Genomic DNA, 24314 nt, shown 5'->3' with positions numbered 1-24314 from the left:
TGAAATGAGATCATACCCATTAAATTTGAATTAAACATATCTCTCTCAAACATCGATTAAAACATAATGTTAACACTGAGAGCTGTCGTATGTGTGGTGAATATGTAAAAGCAAAAATAATAATAACAATATAGTTATTTTTCTATTGTCGCCTGAGCATAAACCGCGATTCTCGATAGCGAAATTTTTGCTGACATTGCGTCCTTTGGCTGTTGTGATTCCATCGTAACAGGTCAGACAGGCACGAGGAACGAAGAAGAAAGCGTTGGTTGTGGTATTTGGTGGGTTTTGATAACACACCAAGTTAATTCTTTTGAATAAAGATCTCAGGATTTCGCAGCCATTGTCTGGATTGTAGCCGCGTCAACGTTTCGGTCAACTTTGCAGTCACCATCATCAGAATAGCTGTTACCTGTTGACTAACCCCTGATACAAACCAGGTTAAGTCAGTAACTGTAGCTCCAACCAAGATCTCAGGGTAACTGGCGAACTGAAAGTGAAGCTTTCCAACGGCGTCGGTGGTTAACAGCTTGATGTTTGGCGCGCAGGCGGGAAAGAGGCACGAGGCTATTGTCGCGTGTCGCAGAGTTCGTGAAGAAGGTGATCCAGCTGTACGAGACGACTGTGGTGCGGCACGGTCTGATGATCGTGGGACCCACCGGCTCGGGCAAGACCAAGGTGAGCGCTAGTTCCGCTGCTCGACACGCGCAGCGCTGGCGGAGCCGAGGTGAGTGCCAGTTACTAGTTATGTACAGGGCCATGTACTTTCTGATCGCTCATTTGGCTGCAAGAAAGTACGTATATGCCCACGCTAGCGATTATTCCCTTGTGGTTGGCGGCTGTCAGCAAGAAAAACAGTAGTATATAAATGTATTTCCTACCACCAATTCATGGTTGTGGCGTGGTTCCGGCCGTCATATTGGATTGTGACGTCACGGCGGCCATCTTTAATGACCTTGGCCGCAACCATTGACCTTGACCCTGACCCTGGTAGCCAGGTTGACCCGATCACCATCCTTGATTCAGACATCTGGGATTCCGACATTTAATTTTATAGAACTTTCCACCATCTAGATTTTCACCATATAGAATTATGATGTAATGCCCACCATATTATTTTCGCCTGAAGGAGGTCGCCAATTTGGATTTTTGTTCAACTAGAGGTCACCATCTATGAAAAAATAATTTTCATATTTGTTTCCGCTGTTTTTTCTTAGAGTGCGCCAGTATCAATATGTTTAATGCAAGTGAGGTGGATGTTCATTACTTATCAGTAGTTTTATGACCCTTATAGACATATTTATATTATTTTTTTACAAAATAAATTCGAAGCGAGAATATTCGAACCTGACAGCTCGGTCTTTTGGTTTTAAGCTATAATTACTTTTAGCAGTGACCAAGGATCAAACAAGGATCAAACCAAAGATGGAAATTCATCGAGTCTATCAATATATAGGTACTAATAAGTAAATTTTGTAATGATTTTTAGATTTTTTTCTCCATATTTGAAGGTTTTAATTAAAGATTTTCAAATTGGTATCAACATGACATCAACGTCTTACTGGCTGCTAGTAGTTGGGAATTTAAAGAGCTTTGGGGACTTTTCAACATATTTTATTAAATAAATATATTTCGGATAAAATTACTTTTTTGCTTTAACAAAGAATGAAACCAAGGACTGAAATCGATCGAAACATTTAATATGTTTATAAGTAATATTTAATGATTTTTGGAAAATTTGCCGAATTTCTAGGTTAATAATTAGAGATTTTCATAATGGTGGTAAAGGGGGTTGACAGCGAATACTACGACAGCTGATGATCGGGTGATTTAGCACTACTGCGGGTAAAAAATAAACTAATATAGCAGCAGTTAACTCTAGCAGACAATAGTGATTCTAGTAGCATGTGTTGATAACAAATGCGGTGGCCCACCCTCTAACAGGAACAGGTGCTGCAATTATTCGTTCATATTACAAAAAATACAAGTCTGAATATGTGTTATTTTAATATATACATATATCCTGTTTAATTATCAGTCTGGTAAATATCTCGATGGCCGTATGGTGAAAGGCTCATGTTTTACCTAACATATGTAAATTCGAGCTGTTATGGTTCGACTCACCTCGCTTCAAATGTAGTTTGTATAAAAATCTAAAATTAGTATGTCTATAAGGCTAACTAGTAAAAATACTGGTAGGTAATGGAACCTCAACATTTTCTGCACGAGATAGAGCGATACTGGCGCACTCTAGGATCAAACAGCGGAAACAAACCTGACAATGATGGTGACCTCCAGCAGAAGAAAAAGCCAATTTGGCGACCTCCATCCCACGAAAACAACTTGGTGGGCATTACATCATAATACTAAATTGCGGAATCCTGGTGGTGGGAAAGATGGCGGTATCCAAGATGGCGATCGTGGTCAAAATCAAATGTCTAGGTAGCGTTGTCACCGTAACGAAAAATGCAATGTTCGGAAGTGAGGAACTTGATTCCAATATGGTCGTTGTGACGTCATAAATCAAAATAACGGAAGCCAAGATGATTTTGTGGGTCAAAGTCGTCCAAAATGGCTGCCGGGGTCAAATTCCAGGTCAGATGTCACGGACAAGATGGCTGCTGGCACCTCTCCGCCACAACCATGTACCATTAGCACGAAATACATTTATATGCTACTAAAAGCCATGATCCCATTTGGCCTGGTCATTAAGGTCACGTTTGCTTACGCGCTGGATGACTATGATGCATGTGCTGACAGGAGAAATGTACCGCAACTTAACCCAGCCTACCTCTAAACACCGACAATGCTTTAAAGTCGAAACACACAGCTGGTTTAGAATTTTTTGCGAAAAGCACATGCCCCTTCTTATGTATCACAGTTAATAGACACGTTAACTGCCGTAAAATTTCACCACTTACTTCCAGACTGATGTATAAAATTTAGAGATGGAAGACCCCGGTCGAGTTTGGAAATGGGAGAAATCAGGCCGAAGGGGTAGAAATTAGAAAGGTGCCTTTGGAAAATTTTTTTTAACTAACTTCCTTAATATGAAAAAATATACTATATCTATCTGTAATATGCAAAGTTAAAAATTTTAAAGTAGCAAAAAAAAAAAAATGTTTTGTTTTAAAAGGTTTGAAAATTTTTTTTTGATAATGCCAAACCATTAACTCAAGGAGTAAAAAAAAAATTGCGTGCATGGAGTCTACGAGTGACGCAAGTGAAACTTCTTGCTTATTTGGTACAAATAGAGATAAATAATTTACATTTTCAATCAACTTTTCACATAAAATGAATGATACTTATAAAGTTAATTCCACAATTCAATAACTTTTATACACGAATAAATAATTTGTAGAAACTTTAAATTAAATTAAAGAAATATGGCAACATCAATCGTTAGCCGTTACGAAAACTGAGGAATAGACAAATACACGCAGCGTTACGAGGATTCCGTAGCATCACTGCTGCGTCATTTCTACCTCTTCCCTGCCGTCTCCCCTTCCGGCCGTTACAACTGGCATATAACATGCTACGCTGTGTACCTATCCCACCCCCTTGACATCTTTCCATTCGAATGCTAGCGCATGCGTTGGAGTGGCGTCGCCGCTGACACACTCTCCTGCTCTACCGGTTCCCCCACCACGTATATGACTATTCCCCTCATGCGATCGGAATTTTTCTAACGCTAAAAAATTGTAATCCCCTCAGCAAAGAAGTTCCACTTCAAAAGGTGTTAAAGGAAATCAAAATAAACTCCCTTTGTAGGCACATTATCAGTTCCGTTAGACGTTATTGTAAACTTTTAAACGTTACCTTTACCTCTCAGAGATAGATGATTTTTAAAACGACCAAACCTTACTGCAAGGAATGACTTTTGGCTTTAATAGGTTTCTGTTCAAACAAACGCCTGCATTTTCTGTTAAGGCGTACAGCGCATTCTATCCGGAAAGAAGTTTTTGGAATTGACTCGTGACTGTCAATACTGTCAGCAACTGTACGAATTTCATCTTAAGTATAACCAATATTACACGTCTTCAAACCGACAATACTTGAGAACAACTATTTTACCAAACAGTGCAACGATTTTTAAACGTTTTCAAGAAATAGTTATAATGCTACTGTGAGATAAGGATATAATATACCCTAAAACATCCCGCATATCACAATTCGGGAGACAAAAATTCGTTGGTTCAGATAAAACCTAGTTTTACATACCAATATTCCACAGGAATGCATTATACAATTTACACTGCTTGTAGCCTATATTAATAAGGAAAATATTTTTAAACTAATTTGTAAAATAATTTATTTCTAAATTTTTTAAAAAGTGAAGTGTTTAGTAGTGCGATGCTATCTGAAAGATAACACTTAGAAGATATTAAAAAGTGCTCAGATTATATGGACTGCAGTATAACTGGTTCCACACACTTCTCACGCACAGACGCTCACGTGTACGACCTTCCACAAAGCGAGATGATGTTTCCTTGGAGCCGACTGAACGAGGCTTCAGAGACTAGCAGTGTTGCCAGTACAAATGGTATTTACACAGGGTCCTCAGCGCTACTTCAAGGTTCGAGGCCTTTACACAAATAAATACACAACACGAGGGAAGCAGTTCGACACACGAAGAACATGACACAGGTGTGAGCTCTGTTCAACACAACAACGCCAGGCTACGTTTCTAAGACAATTGTTATTGAACCATGAACTAGCTTGTTTACGTTTCTACTTGAGGTGATCATCACTCGGGTGTATTAAAGTAAGACTACTTACATACGTATTAAAATGTATATAAAGTTATTTAAATAAATGATAAAAGATTAACAAATTTAGTATTACGTAGTAATAATTTAGTATTACGTAGTATTCTGTCCAAACAGCTTGATGATTAAAATATTTGGTTATTTCTTTATTATTATTCTTTAAATTGAAAGTTATTGTTTCCTATTTTTAAGTTATAGGAAGTATTTTTCTAGCAAATTGTGACTTAAATTTTGACATGTCATTTATTTATTTTAAAAATTTCATCTGGTTGCTTATACTTTACTGTAAGAATAAATATAAATCTCCCTCCGACATCAACGATATTTAAAGTTTATTCATTGTACCATGGCCTCTAATAAAGGTGAGGTTTGGTTTTTAATACATAAAATATCTAATTTTTTTTTTACCAATACTTGCCAGTAAATCCTACACAGACCCCTGTAGCATCATAGATCCCCTGAGAGCACACCTTATTCTCGTTGTCATGAATTCCACTAGTCTTTTTTAACAAGCAGCTCCTGAAAATCCCTTTTTCACGGAAACATCTTCCTACTCTGTACCTTCATACCTATATATATTTTCTTTTATAGCCTTCTCTTCCTTTCCCTCATTTTTCTACTCTCATTCCGCCCTTCTCCCTATCCAATGCTCTGAAATAAAATCTTTGAAGTGAACGCAGATGCTGGAAATAACTCGCTCGACTTATGTCGACTCCGTGTCGAGCAAACAGACGGGTGGCAAAATACTTCGAGCAACACATTATGCTCGGTCATGCACAACAGAGATGGTTTCTTTTGCTGGTAGGGTTTAGCTTCTCACGACTCTGAGGCCAGTTCTATTTAGTGGTTTTGTGCCTTCGTGTTAGTTGTACAAGAAATAATTCAGTGGGGAAAAAAGTATTACTGAAAATTGTAATAAGATGGAAAAATTTTCATAAAAAAAAATTTGAAAGTTGTCGGTCTAGCGTAAAAATGTAAAAATTCAGTGTTATTGTACGACCGTGGAATTCATGTCATAATACCGATAGGGATAGGGATTTATTATATACGTGAGCACCAGCAATGGGTTTGTTTAAATAATAACTATAAGTTATCAAATCATTACCACATAATGTGTAGGTTCACCCGACGTCCTTTTATTCTCTTCCGAACATGTACTCATTTTGTAGCATTTTTCAGCAACCAGGGTGGGTTTATTAGAAACTAGCAACTCCAGCAATCTTTCAAAGAAGTGAAAAATAATGTGTAAAACGCGTCTCAAACAAATGCATGTGAGAGCGAGTTACTGTGTTGGACGTGCGTCAGGCGCGCTCAAGTATCTGATGATTGAAAGCGAATAAAATTTTGTAGACAAGTTTGTTGGTGTGTATTGCCTTAAGGTGTTTCTTCATCTATATTTAATATTGATTTTTAAACGCACGTTGCTGCATTGTTCACTGTGAATGAAAAACAGGGAATGAATTTTTTTATCTTTTCGGTAGTAGGTAAAAACACATAACTTATTCAGAACATTAAATACTTTACATTAAATTACTATATCAAAAAATTAATCTATTATTGGCAATAATTTACCTAAAGGTGATCTCTTTTCGTGTGCTACTTATGGTGCTCACCTGGCTATCCTTATAGAGAAGTTATTCCTGCCTATGAAATGTTATCAGATTTTGCGCATAAATTAAAAAAAATATGCACCTTCTTATTTCCCTAATTAAAACATGTTTAGTTTTTTTACATAAAATATGACAATTTTTCCTGCCTGTGTCTGGTTTTTATACATCTTTATAGGCGCGACAAAGAAATAAATCAGCTATTTTAAATATTCTTTACTGCTAAAACCCTCAAGCAATACTTTTTAATATTTTTTCAATTTTGTTTTGTTTTGAAGCATATATAGGTCACATGCAACAGTGTAGATAGAGGCTTAGGTACCCTGTTTGAATATGCCAACATATATTTTATTTAAGAAAGTCTTAAAATGGATAATAATTTTTTAATGTACCCTATAGCTATGTGTTTGGACAGTTCGGGTTGAAAACCATGCAAAAATTTTTATCACCATTTCTTTCTGAACATTTTTATCTAAAAATATACATAGCAAAAGAGAAACTTGTAGATGTAAAATACACTAATGTAATGTAACTCATAATTTCAACAAACAAACTTCGATGTCAACATATAAAATTACATCATTGTTACAAGTGAAGCAATTATAAGATATATTAAAATTTTTTTATGGACTACCCAATTTCGTACATGTTTCTATAGGTAGGTATATTTCACATTAGTAACACACACTTAAAAATTTGCGTTGTAGTAACCAAATATTATATTAAATTTAGAGCTTATTTGTAAGCAAAGTATAGCCCATGCCAAAGTTCAGAGTGAATTTTTTGTGAGCAAGCGCTTAAGCAACTGTTAACTTCACCATTTAGAGAGCCTACAAATAATTCAAACCAAAAAGTCTTGTCTTATAACCGCAAAAGTTTTAATGAATCGATAGTAAAGAAAAGAGTGTATATACCTACCGTGTACTTTGTCGGATTTGCTCATTTATTAACACAGTTAAAAATTATTTCTCTGTTCAAGATATGCCACACACTTTAACATTAATATTACTTATTATTTATGAAGAGTAAGTTACCACGTATTAAATGTAATGTTGATTTATATGAATACAATATGAACCAGTTATCAACTTATTTATAATGTAAACAAATATTATGAGTTTAACACAAATATTTTAAAATTTTTTATGAATTATTTTTAATTGAAATCAATGGAGCTATGAAAACTCCCAACAAGTATATTTTATCTACTGCTACCAACAATAACTCCAGAAACGGATAAGTGTTTTTGTACAAACAAAATTAAAACACAGAAAAAACAGTCAGATTTTAACACGATTCTTATTATTGAACTTATTTTCTCCTTAAGATACACGTATATTATTCTATTGACACAAATAAATAATGCCAGTGATTTGGGAAACCCAACATGTTAAAGTTTTCACCTGCTGTCCCAAATGTGGCGGCACCGGCTTCCCGCCACGATTGTGTGTCGTGACTTCCGCTAGGCTTCTCAATGAACGCCTAAGAAATGCGCTTTACGCCACTGGAGTGAAGGAACGCGTGTTGAAGTACTCGCGCACACACAATGAACATCTTGCGGCCGCATTCTCTAATGTTCTGCCAATAGGAGCGTTTGCTTGCATCTCAATGCTGGCTTTAGGCTGATGAGAACTGATGTCTTCGCCATCCGGGTTGAGACTTTATTTCTTGCTGAGGCTGCTGAAGTTATACAGGTCCAGAATCCCAGAAGTTGGAAACGATGTCATCTATCGGTGAGAGGAACAACAATCCTAACATTTACCATATGCACTGAAGGAAAGTACAACCTTTAAACCGTTTTCAAAGTTGAAAATTTTACAGTAAATCAAGAAAATTAGTTTATTAAAAATATTGTAAATTGATTTTCACAATAAATGTGTCCCTACGACATGAACAGAGCAGGCGCCATGTTCTCGCTGAGCGGCACTGCTGTCGCCTGTCAGACAGGCAGGTGTAGCCGCCGATCAGCACCCTCAGCGAAGACAGCTGACAGGAGGCAAGTCGACTCAACTGGTGTGTTGAGACCGCGGGAGAACCGCGGCAGAACCTAGCTCGACAACGACCGCTGCGGTGGTTCCAGGTATTCCACATGGATCACGACACGTGCGAGCAGAGGGTACACACAGAGTTCTCGCCAAGCCGACAATCTGTTGTCAAATTATAGATGTGAGTTTAGACCGCTTCTTATCTTCGGTAAACTGGGGGGCATCTATGAAAATCTAAGGTCATGTAGGGGCATCTAGGAGTGCATAAGGAAATCTGTAAAAATATAGGGTCTAATAGGAGAATCTAAAATCATCTAAGAGAATAAAGGGTCATCAAGGAGCATCCAAGGGCATCTAGGAACATCTAAGAGTATCTAGGGAAATCTAGAGGTATCTAATAGCATATAGGAGCATCTAGAAGTATTTTGAAGAATTTAGGATCATATAGGAGTATCTATATCCACTTAGAAGGATCTACAGGCACAAGGAAGCATATAAGGGCATTCTAGAAGCATGTGGAAGAATATCGGAGGTTATAAGAGCATCTAGGATCACCTAGGAGAATATAGTGGCATATAGGGACATCTAGGTTCTTATAGAAGCATATAGAGGTATATAGGAGAATCTACGAGCTTAAGAGTATCAAGGAGCATCTAGTAGCATCTAGGGGAATCTAAAAGCATAAATGAAAATCTAAGAGCATAAAGGAGCATCTACAGGCATCTAGGGGCACATAGGAGCATACAGAGGCATATAAGAGCATCTAGGAACATCTAGGGGAATCTGGAAGCATATAGGAGAATCTAGAAGCATATAGGAGCATATAGAGGCATATAGGAGCATCTAGGGCATATAGGAGGATCTAGATGCATATAGGAGCAACTAGGGACATCTAGGAGAATCGTTCCAGCCCGCAGCGGTGGCGACCGAGGGTCTTGAGGTACTTGCGCATGAGCTGCAACAGGCAGCGCCTGAAGGTTATGCCGCACATGGAGTACAACAGGAAGTTGATGCTGAAGTTGGTGTAGTACAGGAGCATGAAAAACTGCTGCACGCACCAGAGAGAAGGAGGCGTGTCCTGTCTCCACAGCGAAAAGAACAGGAACACGTACAGGCGTATCACGTAACTGCAACAGAACAACACGAGCATCAGCGAACTAATACAGATATAATTTACTGGAGCTATAATTCTTTATGCCCGTACAGAATAAAATAAATATACGCAACGAAATTTACGCGCAAAATTCAATGTAATTCTAACAGGGTGATGTCCAATGTGCATGCGCGTTTCTTTTAGTTGTGTTCAAATGCATCATAACAATATAGCTACTGGTTTATTTTGAAACGAATGAAAAATAATTTATGTAAGAAACTACATGAAAATTATAAGTATGGATATGCTTTAATATTTAAATAAACTACAACTATTTTCAAATATTTTTAATAATAATAACAGCGTGCCCAATTAATGCAATTTGGGTTTCTTTAGGTTTACCTATAATTTGTTAGCAGACAAAATTTTGTTGGGACATACATGGTGTGGATGATATTTTAAATTTTGTTGGGTCTTTAACATGACGAGGGCTAAACTATCTCTTCCTTTTGATGTTAACTATATGCTTCCGTTTATTTGTCAAACTAATGTTTTCAGGCCAAATGTCACGCGTTTTATGCTAACTCAGGCTTGAGATTTGTAAAATGTAACTTTTAGACGGCATTATAAGTCTTTAGGTTTTATTCAATCATTATGAAGAGTCGAACCTTCACACACGATAATACGTACGGGGAAAATTTTTTAATTTATATTTTTAAGTTTTTTATTGAGGGGGTAATAATGTAAATGAGTATGCTTTCATAATTTAGTGTCTTCGCTCATGATTAAAAAAAAAGACTCATAATAATACTATGGGTGAATGTTTATAAACGTATATATGAATTAAAAATTCTAAATAACGGTGTAGAGAAAACTAAAGGCGATTTTCAAAGTAAAACTTTTTTTTTACAGCTGGTAGAGTAATATCAAAACCAGAGGGAAACGGAAGTGAGTAGGTAACGGAGTTAAAGCGTGTAACGTATGTAGCGGATATTGCTCGGTGACGAGGGGTTTAAAATAAAACATGGGTGCGTGGTCGCCACGCGCGTTAGAAGTGAAACTTCACAGATACGAGCGATATGAAAGTTTTAGGGTACTCTAATATTTGAATCATAAGTCAAATCATGCGTTGAAAGTAGTCCTTTATTTACTAGCGTCTGTCCATGTCTTCAATGGAATATAAGTATGATAAGTTAATGGGCTATGGTAGCTAAAATATGATACATAACACTATTGTAAAGGTCTATACAAATTATCACAATTTTAAAGCTAACACCTGATCGAACCTCAGAGCTGAGAGTTGAGAGTTTAGAAACTGTGCAAAAGTAGGCCAATGTATGCAGACTTATGCAAATTTTCAAGAAAGTATGAAAACGTTTACAAAAGTATTGGAAAGTATACAAAATCATGCGCTGATATGTCATCTGTAAAGAGCTGTAAATATTGTTACGAACGTGAGCAAGGTCACGTCACGCGCAGGTGCAGAGCTAGCGGGGCTGCATCACATACCGCCGTAACATGAGATGTTCCGCGCGCACCTGGGTCGCCGCTTCCCCTCCCCCCAGCCCCCTCTCCCCGCGCGGCGCTGTTAGTTTGACATCCGAAACCTGACAGCTGCGGAGTTACGCGAGCCGCCGACACGTGTTTCCATAGATGTTTCCAATTGATTATTTGCCATTTTAGAAGATTAATTGTAAGTACATAAGTAGTGGCCATCAATAAAACTGTGTGTGAAATAAAATCTTTAATTGGGCTATCCCTTTACGAACCCTGTAAATCGTAACAATATGTTTCCAAACGTTTTTTTCCTTATCCCCGCGCTACCGATAAATTTCCGTTTAAAACGTTACACACGTTAACTACGTTACCTAATCACTTCAGTTACCCTGTGATTTTGATATTACTCTGCCGGATGTAGAAACAGCTTCTGTCATTAGGACGCCACCTATTTTCCCGTAACTCAATTAGTGGCCGGCTTTTTGTTAACGTTCATCAGAGAAAGAATTATTACGACAGTAGCCAATTTATACTTGCAAAAATTTCATAGTTTCACGCGATAAAGGCCTGCGCCAACGTTAATTGTTCCACATAGCTCAGTAATAGAACCATTTTTTGAAAAAAATGTAAAAGCTGGGATTTAAAAAAGGGTGCTTATCTATCTGCAATACAATTTAGAGTACACACTTAAAAACTGAGCTTTGAAAACAATAATAACCGTATATTTCTGCAATGGTTGGCCTGAAATATTCTTTAATGCAACTTGCAAAGTAATTTGCACATAATGGTATGTTATAAAAAGTGTATGGATGCAATAAGTGGCTATTAAAACAAGATAGTTGTTGTTACATTGTATCTGTCCCTTAATTTGAAAATAATTTAACATTTTCACGCATTAATACAAGACGTGCTGTTTCCATAAATTGTTTATTCAAATGCGAATTTATTACTTGAAGTTTTCAAGTGTGGCTGAACTACTTGGATACTCATTCACAAATACATCTTTTCCATGTAAAATTTTTACAAATAAAACAGAACCAGGAAATCTAAGGTCGCATTCTCTTGAGAAAAACGAGATGACGAAGTCGTTCAGATATCTACTCCGCAAAAGCTGTCCGAGTGCCTGCACCATAAAATCTTTCGTAAAATTACACATACAGATTCTTTGTATTTTTTTAGATTTTTGTCCTGTGTTTAAAATCAACACTTGTGTAATTTTCACGTGTGTTAAAAAAATTTAAATTGTACTGCAGACCTCGGTTTAATTAAAAGAACGTAACCATACATATTATATTACAATAACTATTATGTTAATTTGCTGGTTCTTATTTAGTTTCGAAAATACAAATTTGTTTGATTTAATCAAAGTGCAGTTTTTTATTATTTCACTGTAGATTAAAAAAATCTTTTAAAGTGCAGAGTAAATTAGTACGACCACGTTACTGCGAAAAATAAATTGCATTATACACAATATCGTCTTAAATTTAAATATTTTTTCTGCATATTGAATTACTGTTGTGCATGTGCTATTGCCACCCTTGTACGTGACGGAACGGTCGGAAGGTATATATTAATATTGGACTGAACGTACGATTCTCTCAGCTCAATGACAGTGCTTACAGCACGCATCGTGGATCAACAGGTTAAGCTGTAAAAACTAAAATTACTTTTGTGAGAGCCATCAGTTTTTCACTGTCGTGGTTTGGGTACGTATAATGAGCTGAAATTAAAGAATAATTTACAAATGTATAACATAAGTAAATTTGTGTACCACGGATTAAGAATGCACCAGAAGCTATTGCAAACATACTAAATCCTAGCATTATTGTACTTTTTTTACACTTGTGATGGTATTTTTACATAAACTTAGTTAAAAAATAAACACACGAAAATATTGTAGGTGTACGTATGCAGTGACGCAGGTGTTAGCATGTGTGTTTCAAGTAAGTAGGGGTAGCATGTCGGTTCTGGAGCATACGAAGTGAATGTGTAAGATGTAGCCATCCTGCCGTGCAGCGGGATTGTCCTCCGCCTGGCTGACCCGGGCCTCTCGGTGGTCGCGTGGGCGAGGCTTGTTGAAGCAGTCACGACAAGGCAAACCTGACCTGCTCTTTGAAGCCCCATCGAGGGCCTTGTAGGAGCGCCGCCTGGGCGTGGTCCTCGAGTAGGCCCGGCCCATCACGGTGACCGCCCGGTCGATAGCGTTTAATTACCCGCCGCCCTTCCTGTTTGTCCCCCGTCAGCCTTTCAGCGGCGACGATGGAGGTCGCGAGGGCTTCCGTCCCGGTGCTTCAGCACACCCCTCCCACCTCCCGGCCCGTGGCCAGGCAGCCAGAGTGGCGGGACGAACCACCTCACACATCTATATAAATAAAAACGTAAATGTTCGTTCGTTCAAAATCTTAAATCTACGAAAGTTCTTCACCGATTGATTAGACATTTCGACACAATGTCACATTCGTATACGCGCGTGTTTTATATACCAATGTAACACCTGTGACAGGTAAAAAGATAAATAAAAATGTAGATAGGTAAAATAAATATACATAAATGAATGTTTCTGTGTTCATCTTCTGTTTTGTAAAGATACATATATAGATTGTAAAGTATATGCTAGAGACATAGAGTTATATATAGATATATTAGGAGAGGGAGATACATAGATATATTGAGAGATATGGAAAGATAGAGCGAGGGATGTATAGATATATAAATAGTTGTATAGCTATATATCGATAGAGAGTTATATTGAGATATAGATAGAAATATAGATACATAGAGGGAAATAGAGATATGAATGGAGGGATATGGATAGCGATACATAGGTAGATATATAGATGTATGGAGAGGTTTATATAGAGAGATATATAGTGAGATTTATAGAGGGACAGAGATAGAGAGATGCTTTGTATGTGTGTACCTACTTCAAAAAAATTGAAAGAGGCATAGCAACGCATGCCGGGCATCAGATAGTTTTTAATAAATGTTCTGTAATATTTACGATTCAGTTATTGCTAGTGGCAATCATGGATTAAGGGTCATATACTCGAATAGTTGGCGAAATTCTTGGACGTCTGGTTGGATTACTGGATTGTGAATTTAATAGCCAAATAAATATTTAACTAATGCTATTGTTTAATTAATTAAATTAAGACAACTGTGATGTCAGAAAAATCAAGTGAAAAAAACTAAGTCTGGCATTGTCTGAAAGGAAATTTTTTTTCGAAGGAGTTTGTGAATGCCTAAGGAAGGCTGAGAGATGTCGGAAGATTATAACGATGATTGATATCCTAAAAGTAGGAGTCTATTGATAAAAAGGTCTGCAGCCAAGAAGAAAGAATATTAGGGACTACCGAATAAGAAATGGCCTTTAACTACAGGCATGATTAGGATAGTAATGATTATGATGATGAATGTTACATTAAAAGTATATTGAATTCCATGCACTATACAAACGTTATTAATCAGATACACTGATATTATAGAAGCGGTTTTAATGTAGTGCAGTCGTGGTTTTAGCACCATCGCATATACACCGGTGCAAGTATGAGGCGTTCACTGCAGAACTACAGAACTATAGCTACTTCATTTCAGTTTACTGAGATATCGCACGTCGGAAAAGAGGGTAATCTTAGAGTTATTTTCTCAAGGATTATATGAAAACACCTTAATAATATCATTGATTAAATGTTAAATTTATATCGTATTAACAAAAAATTGTTTGGATATTTTTGGTATACCACAAAGAAAGTGGTTTTACATTGCACTTGTATGATGACAGTGAATTTTTACGATGCGCGCGCACCATGCAACAAAAATTGACGGTTTGTAAAAAAGGCTAAATTCAAATAAAATATTTAAACTTGCTTTTAAATAATGTGGTTAAGTGATTTATATTGAATACCGGCCCATATTATTAACAAAATTTATTTATTGTGAAAACTAGTGATAGAAATTATTTTATAAACCTTTTCAAGTGTATTTTCAAGTTTATTTATATAAGTGATGTTATGTTCCCGTATGTATAATCTGTTTTCATTATAAATTACAAATGATGGAATTTATTTTTTAATAAGTAATTAAAACAAAAATATTACAATAAACGTTCAGCAAAATTGATTGATTTTTTTATTATTGAAATTTTATTTCGAGTAATAAATTATTAATTAATAAAAAATTAATTTTATATGCATGTGCATATTAATATTGAATACGGAGTAAAATTATAACTTCTAACGCGCACACATAAGTGTACGCACCTTTATTTTTAAAATAGAGGCCCGCCCCAGCTTGGCACCGATGCGATCTACAAATGTGGTGTCATTTAAATTTGATTAGTAAGTACTAATAAGTAACAAGTACTGCCCATAACTAAAGAATTCCTTTGTAAACAATGTTGAAAGCTTTCTTTTTCAGGAAACAACACAAACATAAACGCTCAAAATTATTCCTGCAATACTGAATTGACCCTGCGCTTTATTTGCTATCGAAAAAGACAACAGCTGTACTGAAAAACTGAAGTTTAAATATAAACTGTAAATCCATAGGTATTATTGTAAACTGCAGCTTATAATTGTGGATTTCATATGATATGGCGTTAAGGTCAATATTGATGTAAATTTAATGCCTAAGATAACTAATATATTTAACTTGAGAAGGCTTAAGACTATGTCGTTAAAAATAGCTTCGCAGATCCTCATTATTTTCTAACCAATTTGAAAAGATAAATGGTTACTGTAAATCATCCTTAGAAAATAGGCACATGCTAACACGAACTTTTCTGTAGTTTTTTTTAAGACATACTATTCTTGTCTGTAGTACATTAATTTGATGTGTCAGTTTTTTATAAGTCAGGGTAAGCCACGTAAATGACATAAAACATATTTTTAAGAATTGATTATAAAAAATTGATATTTATCTTATAAATATAAATTTAATATAAATATATATTATAGACATAAACCTATTGGAAGAGGTTCTCCAAATGATGGTGCAAACCAAACCTAAATACATGTGTTATTAGAATAAAACTTCAGCGAACAAAGAGAGACGTGGATAACGACATTGTTTTATACTTTTTAATAAAGATAATGAACTTATTGCTAAAATTACAGGACCATAATTTAATGTCGACACCAGCGAAAACAGTTTTAGCAATTTTGTTTTCTTCAGGTTTACTTATAAATTGTTAGCCGTGAAAACTGTGTTAGATCATACATGGGGTGGATGATGTACAGTCAAAACTTATGTAGTTGGGTCTCTTTTAACATGTCGAACGCTTCCTTTGGATGCAAACTTTACGATTAAGTTTATTTGAAATAAAGGTTGCAGTTAAAAGGTCACACGTATTGTGTTACCTATGGTTCTAAATTTGTATAATAATAAAAGTACGTGTTATGAATTGGGTTTATTTTTTGTTTTCTAAGAAAAAAATAAAAGTATACATAACTTCTAACATGCGTACAAGAATACACGAATTTTTTTGTAAAGTCTAAAATTTAAGGGTTTATGCCCCGTTCCAGGTCATTATTTTACATTAACGCTCCATATGGTTAAAGGTGCCCGCTTTTTGAGTGGCTAAATTTTCACAAAACGAAAAAAAAAATGTGTTGATCACATACTTTTTGTCATAATTGGGTGCCAAAGTTTCATTTTTCAGGTTTTTTTTTGGTGCATTATGGATACGTAGAATGAAATGAAATATAAAACTGGAAAATTTTATTTTTAAAGACGATTTTACTAGCTACTATGTGATATGGTTTAATTTCTTTCCGAAAAAATTATTAATTTTACCTAGTTTTTTTTTTTTAATCCTCAGAATGTTTATGATTTTAAAACTCCGAATAAAATAAAATAATATTTTCTGAAAAGATTCAAAACATACCACGCAATAGTCACCAACATTGCCTTTAAACACCAAACCAATTTTTCAGTTATTTTTCAGTTTTCCTCACCATATTGTAAAAAAATGTTAATAAATCACCTTTGCTAGCTAATAATGCGTAATTTATGCATTATATATAAATTTTATTGCATTTAAGCTACTAAAAAGTCTGCAAGTTTAATCGTGGATGGAATCGTTGGTCTTTGTTTAAGGTCGCAATTTCCTGAACCGCTTCAAACTCCCCCCCCCCCCCCCCTAATCCCGACGGTACGTATTCTTAGCTTAGGCTAACTCTATTGATGTATACATTAATTTCCTTATTACATCTAAGAGAGTTCAAATATTTTTGATGGGTAAACGTCTTAGCTCCCGATATAGGGCATTTTTTAGGAGCAGTTTCGTGAAAATGGAATGTAAATTGATTTACGTGAACGGAGATAAGCCACAAAGATGTCGGATAAACGTGTAGCAACGTAAACCCGTTTATAGTCACTTTCGTAAACATTAGGAGAATTACCAAACGTATTGGTGTGCAAAATGAAACTTTATGACGTTATTACGTAGTTTATTTGAAATTACCCTGGAATATATTTGGTAAACTAAAAAAAGTCATAGTAAAAAGTGATCAGAAGTTTAAACTACCTAAGAAAACTGGCATTACAGCAATTATAATACATTATTCTCATTCCAAATTTCCAAGAACCTTAGTAGCGCAGATGTAGAGCCCGCGCTTTGTTCCTCCTGGGAACGTGATTCAAATCTCTCACGGGATTTTTTTTTCAACTTTTTTAATAACATCATAATAGAATTATAAGGATGAATCAGCTCAATTAAGTTGTTTGTTCGTAGGAAGTATTTACAGTCTGATTTCAGTTGTTTAAACAAAACAAATTATAGAAAGATATACTTAGTGTTAAAATATGTGTTTTGAAATGTTTCCAGTTATATTTCAGTAATGCCATAGAAGTATAACTTCTAACGTGTGCGGAAACTTAATGGTGTTAACTGTTTAGTGAATTTGAAGAAGATAGACGGTTTTTTAATAAAATTCCTGGTCGAAAATCAGGTTCAAAGCTGTGGTTTTGTCGGAGCCGTTTCTAATATGTAGTTAAAAATTTTTTTAGGTTGTTTCGTGCTTTTAATTACTATCTGCGTTTGACGGTGAAAAGCAACGTCTACGATTTAGGCGGCTAATTTTAGTAGCGGAGGGTGCAGAAAATATGTGTGTGATTCGCATCCATAAATTTTGATATTTGAAAAGCGACCATATTATTTATGAGTTTTTTTATGACGCTCGGAATTATGTTAAAGAATTCTGCGTTAAATTTCGTGTCCGAGTTTCGTATTATAAGTTTGTTTGCAAAATGAAAAAAATTGTAACACATGAGTTTGCTCACTATCGAAGTTAGATATTTACACATCACTGGCAAGTACTGAAAGATACGTTCATATTTTTATTTATTTGAAGGAAAAAAAAAGGGGGGGGGGGGAGAATATTTGTTAGAAGAATGTAAAATTATCTGATAGTAAAGATAATTACCTATTATCAGGACAAATTAATCCACGTTTTCATCGACTTAGTACAAATTATATACGGCTAAAGGTTAAACAAAAAAAAATTATTAACAATCAGTTTTGTATCAATGTAAATTCATATCATTTTACAATATTTCGTAGAAATTTCAATCAAACTCAAAGGTTTATTTGCTTTGGAAACTCAGCCAAATAAGTTTAAAATAAATTTAAATAATCACAGCTTGGTTGCAGATCTACACCAGCTCACTAAGGGCGCGGTATACCGAGAGCTAAGATGTAACACTTCAGATAAAGCTTACCTGGGCAAATTTAGGAGAATGAACACTGTGGATATGAGGAGGAGCATTTTCGTGATGCTTTGCTGCGTTCGTGTGGACACGAGGTTACTGGTCGAGGAGCGGATATCTGAAACATGATTCAAGATTAATTACTTAATAATTTCTTAAAAGCTCTATTTGTGAAGATGGACAGCACAACAGGGGAATGGGGAGTGCAAGTTTGCCGGTAACAGATTTTTTGCTGCAGTCACAGGGTTTTGTTCTTCTAGCGCTAAAGTCGCAATAGCATGTCGAAAGTGACGCGAGTATAATTTTTTCTTTTGACGTGAAAACGTCTGTTTGCTCATTACAATGATGGTCTAACTTTCTCGTGTGACAAAATACCGTCAGATCTGAATCGCTAATATCTACGAAACTAATAATGTGTCAACTATGGTTGAGCCCACAACAGCTAGCTCACGTCTGTTCGCGTTTGTCGCGCAGTAATTTGTTTTGCCTGTGACATCGTACCGGTGTAGGCACATGCGCGTGATTGTTCGGAATTAGCTTTGCGTAAAGTTATGAACGGTATAGCGTGGAAACGCGTATAGCTGGGACATTGTTTTGGGTGTCAACGTCTAGAAAATGCAGTGCTTTACGAAATTACAAAATTAAATTACATAATAATATGAAACGCTTGTAATGATTTTGTCCCGAAGTGTTCACGAAAAATCTACGGCGCTGACCCGAAATGCGCCTTTCTCTTGGTTTTTCCTTCTAACTAACAACGTTAGACACATCTGTGACGCCAGTGCAATACAATTCGTGGACGTGACGGACTACCCTATGAGAAAGTTTTTCCTTTTCCGTTGAGTCACGGACGCAGCGTTACTGAAATGAGCGTCAAAATATTTGTTTTCGAATGGTGGTTTAGCTGCCACATTTTAATACGATTAAATTCAGTGAATTTTTGAGATTTTCTTTACTAAATTCGTTTGCAAAATCTTTTAAAGACGTCCGCGTACAGTGACATTGCTGACAAAATAAATATTTAAATTTACATTAAACAATTTTTTTTCTTACACAGGTCAGTTAAAACCATTTTGTTTACATTTATGACTGTCTTACATGTGAATGGAAGGAAATGTCATGAAATAATTATACCTAGTATTTGGTCTTGGGTTGTCGCACGGCTGAAAGCTGCACGTTCGCAATAATTAAGTCGTTTGCGTCGCATCGCGACCTACATGTAGCGTCGGTTGCGCTGTTGTTCTTCCAGGATAAGTTTAAAATCCTGTCGCGTTTAGAGCAATTAAGATTAATCAATTTATCCGTGTAAGTATATACTCAGTGGCGCATTTAGAGGGGTGGCATGGGGGGCACAATTGTAAAATATGCACTGGATAATACGACTTCCGAAGTAATAAACAGGTATTATACTAGGTCCAGACTACCGGTGCCTTACATAGAAGTCAATCCTGAGTACGCCCCTGTATATATATATATATATACTGTTATTAAAAACTACGTTTAAACTATATTTACAACATTTTGCAGTTCACACACAGCGAGTCTGCACATGACCAACATCACGACAAAATAAGTTTTAAACATCTACACGACTCATGGCCCAAAGTGCTTCTCAAGGCTGGTATACGTCTTTGAAGTTGGGGCGGACCAACAATTTATTTTAAATAATAGATAAAATATTTATACCATTAAAAGACGTATACCAGCCTTGAGATTCACTTAAGACCACATGTCGCATAGATGTTTTCAACTTGTTTTTTACGACGGACCTGCAACATACGTTCGTCGGTGGAATGCAGACTTGTCTGTATATGGATTCTAGCATCGATCACAATAACAACCATGTGAAGACGCGGTCGAAAAAAGTCACAAGCAAAGAAATTTTTCCGATATTTAGACATTATTTTTTAAATGAATTATTGGTTTCTTGACTCGTGATTATGTACATTTAAAATGATCTTCAGTAAATTAAATTCTCCGACATCATATGATAGTTGTTCAGAAAACTAGTTTGTTTGCGCAAGGATTTCTTAAGTGAGTGATTACCGCAAATGAAAAAAAAAAACGAATATCCAGGCTATTATTTGTTTTAAGTGTTGTAGTCTGGGGAATTAAAGATATTACTATAGAATATTTTGTTACAAAAATAAAAAAAAAGTATAGTGAGATGGTGTTTTACTTTATCCTAGTATTTATTATAATAATTAATAATAGGAATAATTCAAAATGCAATCTGTATTCCTGACAAGCAAATATTTGTTTAATTAATTTTAATCATCTCTATCGTATACCGGTGGTGGATTCATCAAGCTCTTTTAATTATCTCTCGCACTCTCATTGAAATAGTTATCATGCCATTTCAAGCCCTTTTTTATACTTGGAACTGATATTATTTAGCGAGAAACACAGTTAGAAATATTTACATTTAATGTAGCGGGCATTCCATTATTGTGTGGGTTATTCGGTTGTTAAAACGAAATTAATTTGAATACGGGATGTTTCCAAACTATATGGACGAACGTGGGTATAAACCTTCATTTATAAAAGCAACCAAAATATATTTGACTAAGACCGAATATATACAAATAACCCAAGAAAATATTTTCTGATTTGCATAACACTACAAGACAGAATGCTAATTTCCTTAGCCCAAGTATACTTTAGTTTCAAGGTTGCATCAAATATTATGGAAGACTATTAGAAATCTCAGGCCCGTTAACATGTCAAGGCACGAGAAACATTATTACAGCGATCCTAGAGGCGTATCCTGTAAGCATACGTGCGAAATGCAAAATTGTGCACCTCTGTGAACTGTTAGCTGGAATTCTGGAAGCATACATCTCACCGAATATTGTAGTAGAAACCATGGATAATACAAATTATTTGTTTGTAACCTATTAACGCATTAAATATAAATAAAAGTGAAATAAAAACTCAAAAATCTCGTGTTAACAACATTGTTTGCAGTGCTAAGTACTGATAATGCCGCCAGGATCGCTGCCATCACTTATCGCGCGGATTTTCCTCAACTTTCCTATATTGTCTTAATTTGTCTGCATTCAGTGAGAAACCAGCCGTGTTAACACAACTTTGCGTAAAATCTAATAAATACTTTTCAAGGGTAATTTGTTTGTGTTCACAAATTTTACGCATATCATTTCAGGCAATTTCCAGTTGTCACACGTGCAAGGCCTCAGACAGCAGGTGACTGGCTCAACACCAAAATGTCGCGCAATACCCACCTTAAAGGCCGCAAGGATGCATGGAAGGTCGCGAGCGACTCGTCCTTACACGAAAGGCTACATCGGCAATTCTGTAAGGATCCTGGCTACTATTATAGTTCTCTGAAGGTCGTGCCTACTTGGGCACACATACGGTGTGCAGAACTTTAGAAAGAAATCACGTGATTTGAAAGTTGCTGTATGTTAATGAAAAGTATTTTAGAAAGCGCTGAGGGTGGATGGGTACTTCCGTATTTATTTTTAAACTGCATTTTTAGGAGAGTGAAAAAAGACTTAAATGCGTGTTTTCAGAATAATTTTTTAGATATGAAACGCCCGGTAAAGATGCTGAAAGCACCCAGGGGCCTTGATTAAAACCTTTATCTTCATTTCTTTGCCGTATTGCTTTAATTTCATAGTTGTCCTATGCAAGATGAGAAGATTGCACCAGTTCAGATACCACGCTAGAAGCACCAGAGAAGGTCTCACCAGCACACACACCCCTGACTAGGCAGGTCACTTAAGATATGTTTTTCTATGATCCGTTGTCTAAAAGTTCCTTTACGAAGGGGGAAGAAAACAGAAGGACGTGATATTAGATTCAAATGATTTTAAGCCACAGAAATTCTTCAGCGTTAAATATTGCAAATTTGCCTTTGTTAAGGCAGATATCGCGATTTAACACATACCATAACATATACTGGCAGTTTTATCACAGTTGAATTTATTACCAAAAATTAATTAAGAAATTGAACGCCGTTGACGTCACAGGGGAAACTGTAGGCATTCCAATTAGATGTGTGCTATTTGTTAACGAAGCAAAATTTTGGAAATAAATTAGTAGAAAATGGCTGTGGTTTGAAAAATTTTGGAAACAATATGGCAAGTACAGTGCTAGCTGTCCTCCTCGCAGCGGTATTCGAGAACACAAACTGCCATGTTTCAGGAACGGTAGGGCGGAGGACTCTGGTGCGATCAACACCTGTACTTCACGAGCGCGGAACGAAGCGCATGTTGCCGGGCGTTTGCGAAATTTCTCGGGCTGCTCCTGTTCACCCCAACAATGCATTCTGTCGTTGCTCCATCCCTCCGCCTCCTATGTCCTTGACGTCTACCCTTATTCATTCATGTGCAATTTTGGGCTCGCTCTAATCAACGTTGGTTGTTCCAGTTTATTTGTCATTACTATTATCTGAGGGATTTTCTGTAAATACATACGCGATATCTCTCTTGCGTTTAATGATACGTCTTAATTTTTTTTATCAACAAATACTAACGAAATAAAATTTAATAATAGCGTAAAGAAAATGTGAGCGAGGTTTTCGGTACTTGCCAGTTATGTGTAACATCTAACCTCGGTAACGAGCAAATTCACGTGTTATTACGTTGCAAAATATACTCATAATACTAAAATTGGGCCTCGGTCAAAAAAATTTACGTTAAAATCTTTAAAATAATGCCGAGCCTAATTAATATGCACAAAACGTGGTTTCAAATACATTTCTTGACGTGAATCACACATAGTTTTCACACCAGCCGCTAGAATTCGCTGCCGGAATCATTAAAAGTGGATACGTCGACTATCAAACGATTCGAATACCCCGGCTTTGGACCTGATTTTTGGAAAGGCGTCAAATACTAACCATGACTAAATTGTTCATAATTATTACCTGTAACTTGAGCGATGTTTTACATCTCCAAAATTACGTTTAGTAAATCTTTGGAGAGCAAAATGTTTAGCTAAAAAAAATGCAAGAGGTAACGTAATAAATTAGCAGGGAAATCCCACTCGATTGATGTAATGACAAGAACATAAATAAATAACTCTCGTTTCAGGTCGTTAATTTATATTTATGTTACAACACTTTTGGGTTGCTTACATTTTGAAAACATAACATTTTTATTTCCTATACGTTTTGCAAATGAGCGGCTGAAGATCCATTTTTTAAAAAAAATGTTTTTAAGACGTATAAGTAAAAATAATTCAGTGGATTACAAAAGTAAAACTATTTGGGTGTAAAGGTAATCATGCTGGCTCCTCCTTGTTACTTTTTAAACTTCTTTCAGGAGATCTAATTTAATCTGGCCAAACACTTTAAAACTTCTCAAATTTGTGTTTTGTAAGCTAAGTAAAATGATACATTATTTTTTTCTGAAATAAAACTATATAACTAACAATTCCCCTTAGTTGTAAGTTCGAAAAAAGGGAAAAAGAACCGTTTGGTCATTTTATCTGGATCGTTGGCGTATTTGGCCAACGTCGCGTGAGGAGGGTATAGGTTAGGAAAGGATACAGATGAAGCATAAGCTATGTTTCTGGGAAAGGGGGTGAAGCCTTAAGCGTAGGGGTGAATCACTGCAATACACATACCAATATGGTGTCCATTTGTTTACAAATTGTATCAGCTGTACTTGTATGTGAGGTAAAAACGCTG

The 24314-nt window shown here is 35.9% G+C and overlaps 2 protein-coding genes across 3 annotated transcripts in view; one reads left to right on the top strand and one right to left on the bottom strand.

The window, feature by feature from the left end:
- The window catches only part of LOC134528059 (dynein axonemal heavy chain 1-like), a 146014-nt gene extending 139905 nt beyond the window's left edge, over positions 1-6109 (top strand). Inside the window, exons 28-29 of the mRNA XM_063361279.1 lie at positions 587-727; positions 6075-6109. Of these exons, the coding sequence (XP_063217349.1) occupies positions 587-727; positions 6075-6109 (176 nt within the window). The remainder of the gene's footprint in view (positions 1-586; positions 728-6074) is intronic.
- A 1552-nt stretch (positions 6110-7661) lies between these two features.
- Positions 7662-24314, bottom strand: part of LOC134528014 (uncharacterized) — a 157642-nt gene continuing 140989 nt past the window's right edge. For both annotated transcript variants that reach the window (XM_063361175.1, XM_063361176.1), the window contains exons 3-4: positions 18671-18776; positions 7662-9488 (exon numbers count right to left, since the gene is read on the bottom strand). In XM_063361175.1, coding sequence (XP_063217245.1) covers positions 9254-9488; positions 18671-18776 — 341 coding nt within the window. In that variant the 3' untranslated portion in view covers positions 7662-9253. The remainder of the gene's footprint in view (positions 9489-18670; positions 18777-24314) is intronic.

The sequence above is a fragment of the Bacillus rossius genome, chromosome 1 (assembly GCF_032445375.1).
Source record: "Bacillus rossius redtenbacheri isolate Brsri chromosome 1, Brsri_v3, whole genome shotgun sequence".
Lineage (NCBI taxonomy): Eukaryota > Metazoa > Arthropoda > Insecta > Phasmatodea > Bacillidae > Bacillus > Bacillus rossius.
Note: the sequence above shows the minus strand (reverse complement) of the source record. Positions and strands in the feature narration are given on the sequence as shown.